This window comes from Elephantulus edwardii, unplaced genomic scaffold, assembly GCF_000299155.1.
Source record: "Elephantulus edwardii isolate Elephantulus edwardi_28Jun2011 unplaced genomic scaffold, EleEdw1.0 scaffold00041, whole genome shotgun sequence".
Classification (NCBI taxonomy): Eukaryota; Metazoa; Chordata; class Mammalia; order Macroscelidea; family Macroscelididae; genus Elephantulus; species Elephantulus edwardii.
Genome location: NW_006399791.1, coordinates 8,942,019 through 8,948,032, shown reverse-complemented (window position 1 = coordinate 8,948,032; position 6,014 = coordinate 8,942,019). Strand labels below are relative to the sequence as shown.

Genomic DNA, 6,014 nt, shown 5'->3' with positions numbered 1-6,014 from the left:
CATGGAAGTTTCTCAAACCACTGCCCACCAGATCCTACCTGCCTTCCAGACGTGAAGGACTCTTTGCAAAGACCGAACTCTTCACAGGCCTTATCACACAGCCACATAGCCACCGCCCTCTCTCTGCATAGTTGTGATCAGAAATGTGCTTTTAATATCCAGTACTTGAGAAAAACTGTGGTTACATAACAGAGAAAGCATGTTATTTGTGTGGTCCGCTGACCCAGTCCTTCCTTGGAGAGTGCTATAATTCCAGAAGTCTCTTGGGGCCATAGCAAAAGGACCCATAACGAGGCCAGACTACTCTGACCCTTATGTTAAAAACAGTCTGTGGCTTTAGTTAGCTGCCTGTTCCAGTCAGCGAGGAAGTTCCGGAAGTCTCTGCTGTCTTTAGCCAGGGCGGACTGAAATTCTCCCTGGGCATGTGGGCAGTCAGGCGCATGTGCTCTCAGTGTCCAGGCTGGACCCTAGGACTCCCCGCAGAAGGATGTGGGTGGCTGGGTGACCATGTCACCAGGTGGGTGCAGTCTCTCAATGTCATCCACGTTCATGTTATGTTTATGAATGCTGAAGGCATGAGTGCTCGGCACCTTCACAATCACCCGCAGTTTGAAGACTATGCTTTTTAAGAAACTTTTCCTGAGAAAACAGAAAGTAATATCGTTGTTCTCAAAAAATCTGCTGTTTTATGGGAAAATGGATAATATGGTCCAAGGTGAAAAAGTAACTTGTTTAATTCTTTCAAACCTTGTGAAGCACTTAAACGAGGATTTTTAAAGACATTTAAAAGGTATCTTAAAAGAAATTAAGGAGTCTGGGTGGCATAGTTTGTAACTAATTGAGTTGCTAATTGAAAGTTTGACAGTTCAAATCCAGCAGGAACTCTGAAAGAGAACGATGAATCATTCCAGTGAATCATTTATCGTCTCAGAAAGTTGATGGAGGGTCATTATGAGCTAGAACAGAGTCAATGGCAGTGGCTTCAGTTAGGCATTCTGCAGGAAAATGAGGTTAAGAACCAAGATAACTATCAAAATATAAGGGTCAATAATGCATTACGCTTATCTAGACTCATTCTGCAGCAAATGGTAGCCAACAAAAACTCACTTAAAGACAAAAACAAAACCTTATTTGTTCATGGAACCAAAGGATAGAAACACAGAGTAGGCAATAACCTGGCTTCTGGAAAAGCTGATGGTTCTTTATGGAATTGTGCTGCCTGCCAGCCTAGAGGTATGTGACTCCAATCCACCAGCTCTGTGGGAGTAAGATGGACAATTTCTTCATGTGTGATTTAGTGCCTCTGAAAACTCACTGGATGGTCAGCAATGGCTCAGTTCCAAATAAATAGTACATAGTAACAACGTCGTTGTTGTTAAGTGCTGTTGAGTCATAGATGACTCATAGTGACCCTATGAATGAAAGACCTGAACAATTGTATAACTTTCATCGTTTCTCCAGGTTCATAGTGTTTCCAGAGGCAAGCTATTTTGGAAGTGGATGCCACTCCTGCTTCCAAGTTTAATCGAGGAGCTCCACCAAACACTGGCCACCATTATGACCAGTATCGCATTTGACACATCAGTGTCACATTGTTCAGCTTCACAGCAACCACGAGTTACCTCTGTACAGCAAATAGACCAGTGCTGTACCACTTAGAAGAACGTTTGACCAAAAACAATTGAAACAAGGCCTGAGGGCCACAGACTAAAATCACCCACCTTTGGTTTGGTAGCATCACTTTCTGTCCACTAGGTCAACTGAGCTCTATCTATGTTGTTCTTGTTGTTGTTAAGTGCCATTGAGTCATAGATGACTCATAGCAACCCTATGAATGAAAGACCTGAACAATTGTATAATTTAGCAGACCAATAAATAAAAAAGACTGATGATGCTTTTGAATCATGGTGATGACAGTGCATACTACACCATGGACTGGGAAAAGACCAAATCCATCTGTAATGGAAGGAGCGTAGCAGAATGCGCCTTTAGAAGCGAAGATGGTAAGACTTTGTCTCCTGTATTTTGAACACATACATACAATGAGGAAGGACCAGATCCTGAAGGAAGCCTCCTTGTTAGGGGTCAGAGAAAAGAGGAAGATTCTCAGCAGGACGAAGTGACCTTGTGACTGCAGCCATGGGCTCCAACACAGCAACCGCTGTGCAGACATCAGAGGACGGCGTGAGCAGGGCTTCAGTACTGTTCACAGGATTCCCATGACTCTGAACCAACTCCACAGTACCTAAAGCCACACACGAGGCACCTATGATACTGTCCTCTGTGACCACGAGCTTCTCTCTGCCTACAGCTGTCCTTCTCTTTCACACAGAGAGCTTTCTCAGCACAGCAGGAAGTAGGGCCTCGGGCAAACTGGACTCACACTGGTGGCCCTCTACCAAAGAGGAAAAGAATTCTTCCTTTCTGGTTCCATTTAAAAGGAAACAAAGATCAGAAAACGATTGGCCAAGGGCCCATTCTTGATCACCTGGTCAAGTGTCCCTTATTCCCGGCAGGGCTGGGAAGGATACTTTTATTGGTTAAGAGAGAGAGAGAGAGAGAGGTCTAAGGAAGTCTTCCAAATAAATGGAAATGTTGATCTAGGCCGATTAAACAACGGGAGCCAAGATAGGTCAGGGGATCATTCTCCTGGAGTCAGGGGTCTTGGTTTTATCCAATTGTTAGAGATTCCTAAGCACAAAACTTAGCTGTAGAAGGAAACCTGGCAACCATCCAATTCAACTCCTCCACTTTACAGACAGGAGCACTGAGGTGCAGAGAGTTTCAGTGATTCGTATAAGCTCACACAACCACAATGAGCTTCACAGCTGTTCTCTGCTGGTTGGGGCAGGGGTCTGAGAAAGAGGAATGAGAAAGTGATTCAAAGTTTGGAGTCAGGACATTTACAATACGGCAGAGTATCAGGAAACTGTGCAGCTAGACAAGGCTCATGGTTACCTAAGATTATGAAGGAACTGAATACTGCTGTAAAACTGTTAACGTGGTCAATTTGGTGTTAAGTATATTTTAATGCATTATTTAAAAATGCTAGAGTACCGTATTAATATTTGTGACGGAAAGGGCAATATACAACATAGGAATGATAAGCACAGTATCACTAAAGAATGAGAAGATCCAGAGAGGAACAGAAAGATTAATGAAAATCAGAATTTGAGGAAAAACTCAAACTCATTGGGTTGAACTGGAGCTGACACATAGGTGACCTTCCAGAAGGTTTTCAGAAGTGGTAGAGTGCACGGGAAGTGACTGCCCATCGTCCTTCTGAGTAGCTGCTGGTGGACCTGGACCACTAGACAGGGGCCCCATTCATGTTAGTGGCCAGAGCTCTCTCTGAACCACAGGCAAGAAGTGGGGAAAAGTCTTATTAAGTTGTAGGTATTAAAATGAATGTTACAGAACAAAATCTGTATGAATGGTCAAATGGAAAAAAAAATAATTGATATGTAAACCTTTGCTCAAATTGCAACTTAATAAGTTAAAAATTAAAAGCATATTGGGAAAAATCAAGGGTAAAATGTGTTGAGGTGTTCTTTTTAAAAACCACTCAACAAAGGCTGCTCTGGTCAGACTCCAAGGCCCCGTCAGTGTTAGTAATCTATGAGGAATTCTCAGGAATGAGTAAGGCCTCACCTGACTGGATATGGGCATATGTGCTGGTTTTTCAAAAGAGAGCAGGCAGATTCCAAGAATGGAAGCCTGGTGAGCTGGATGAGACTCGAGTGTGGGCTTGTTAAGAACAGGTCATGACGGATGGGCTTCCTGTCCAGTTTTAAGAGTTATTCACCAGGCAGATTACTCCGGGAATACTCTGAACTTAGAGATTACTGACTTGTGGAGTGTGTGTGTGTGTGTGTTTGTGTGTGTGTGTGTGTGTGTGTAAGTCAACAACTAAACAAACAAAAATCATTTGTTATTTATATAAGCAGGAATATCAAACTAGTGGGTTCCAGTTTAATACAACCCTCAAGCATTTAAAAAAATTAAGACATTTCACAATTCCCTCAACAGATAAAGTATGTACACTGTATTTTACCCAGGCCCTACCATTCTCTACCATTGGCCAGCTCCATCCAATACTGAATTAATCTAGCCCCATCAGTTAGTTGAGTTTATGCAGCTTCTCTAACACATCTATTTTCTCTGTAAGACACAGCAAGTGTACGTCTCATTTAACTAAGAATTTAACAAATATGTTCTCAGGATGGGGTTTTTAGGAGCTGTCAGTCCTGGGAAAAGGATATAAGGTTTGGAAAAGTGGAGAGTGGGTGATAAAGAGGCAGACCTTCAATGAGATGGATCAAACGATGACTGCGCTATGGTCTAAAGCACAGCAGAGACCGGGAGGCTGGTGGAGAACCAGGCAGGGTTTCGTTCTATTATACATGACAGGGTTACCATGGATAAGAGCCTACACAATGCACCTACCAGCAATGACAAAACAGAATCCTGCAAGTTTAGATATACTAGGAATTGTTTGGAAAGTGCCCTTGGAGAGAGTACTAAGATACAAAACCAAATACATGAGAAATGACTGGGCTATACATTGGGTAAACTGTCTACAAAAAGAAAATGAAAACAACATTTCTCCCTAATACTAATACAAAACTGGAAACCCATTGGATTTGATAGCTAAGCGTAAAATGGGAAGATATTATATATTTATATATAGTAAAGTAGGAGAATGGAAGAAAGGAGAAGAGTTTTTTAAGCAAATCCCTGAGAACATATCCATAGGATGGAAAAGGAATGATTTGACAATATAAAAGTAAAGACTTGGCACTTCTGTCTTCCCTCTTGTCACTGAAGCAGCTCTGTAGCCCGCACGTCAGCATGGTGGGCCCCTGGATCCGGCGGCTCCCGCCAGCCTTGCTGCTGTGTCTCCTGGCCAGCCTTCACCAGGTTTCAGCCAAATGCGATTTCTTACTCATCTGCCCGAACGGATTAAAATGCTGTGGTGACAGATGCTGCAAAGATTATGATGTCGTCACCAAACCCTTGATAGTCATCATCTTCTTCGTGTTGATGCTCTTCATTTTGTTCGTCGTTGTCCTGGCCAAGTATCTCCGTGAAAATTGCATGCGTTCAGAGGACTCGAGCCCTCCGATGGCGTATCTGGAACCAATCTCAGCCCTGTACTCTAGTGTCTTACCACAGGAAACCAGGATATACGCTTCTGAGCTCCCTCCCCCCTACAATGAGATTATGCGGATGCCCTTTATGGGCCTGCCTCCCATAGAACCACCCCCACCGTACAGCGTCAGACCTGAAGAATATCCTGGGGTCCAGGAAGGCATCATCAACACCACCTTCTGAGCCACACGCTCGCCAATGACTCCTCGACCAGGCCAGAGACTCCTGGGACTCCTGGGATGCCCCTGCCCATCCTGCGTGTCTCTGGTCATTCTTGGTCTTAACTTACTGTCCTTCCTGCCCCTGTTCCACCCCAGCCGCCTCCCTTGTTCCCAAGACTGGGCCAGAGCTGCCTCCCACGTAGAGGCTACCTGGAGGAAAATGCCAACTGCTGACATTGCAGCAGAAGCAGCACCCTGCGGGGCCACGAGAGCCCACTGTTGAGGGTACACCATCCATAGGACACCCGATGTTTGAGAAGTCACTTTGCGCTGGTGGAAGACTGGCTTGGATGGGGGTTTTTTGGTTGGAGTTTTTTTAATTTATTTTTAATTTAATTAAAAAAAAAAGTAAAGACTTGGTTCAATGAGATTCAGCAAGAGAGATGCAATGGGAGACTTCATAAAGAAAGTTATGTATGTATTACAGACTCACAGAACTTCTGTACATGCAATGCCAAAATCCAACAAGGTTAGTTTAACACTAACCAAAAACTCATCTAAACAGACAAAAAATTTTTGGAGGATTCTGAAAGAAAATAGGTACTTGTCATCAGTTAAAAACACTAGACGTCTATAAATTTTCATTAAAATTAACAATAAGAAGAAAAAGGGGGGGAAACACTAAAGACTAACAAGCATTTA

At 43.4% G+C, this 6,014-nt stretch overlaps 1 protein-coding gene across 1 annotated transcript; it reads left to right on the top strand.

The window, feature by feature from the left end:
* Positions 1-4,851: 4,851 nt before the first annotated feature.
* On the top strand, positions 4,852-5,334 carry LOC102850408 (transmembrane protein 92-like). Its single transcript, XM_006885228.1, has one exon. The coding sequence runs from the start codon at positions 4,852-4,854 to the stop codon at positions 5,332-5,334; it is 483 nt and encodes a 160-aa protein (XP_006885290.1).
* The last annotated feature ends 680 nt before the right edge of the window (positions 5,335-6,014 follow it).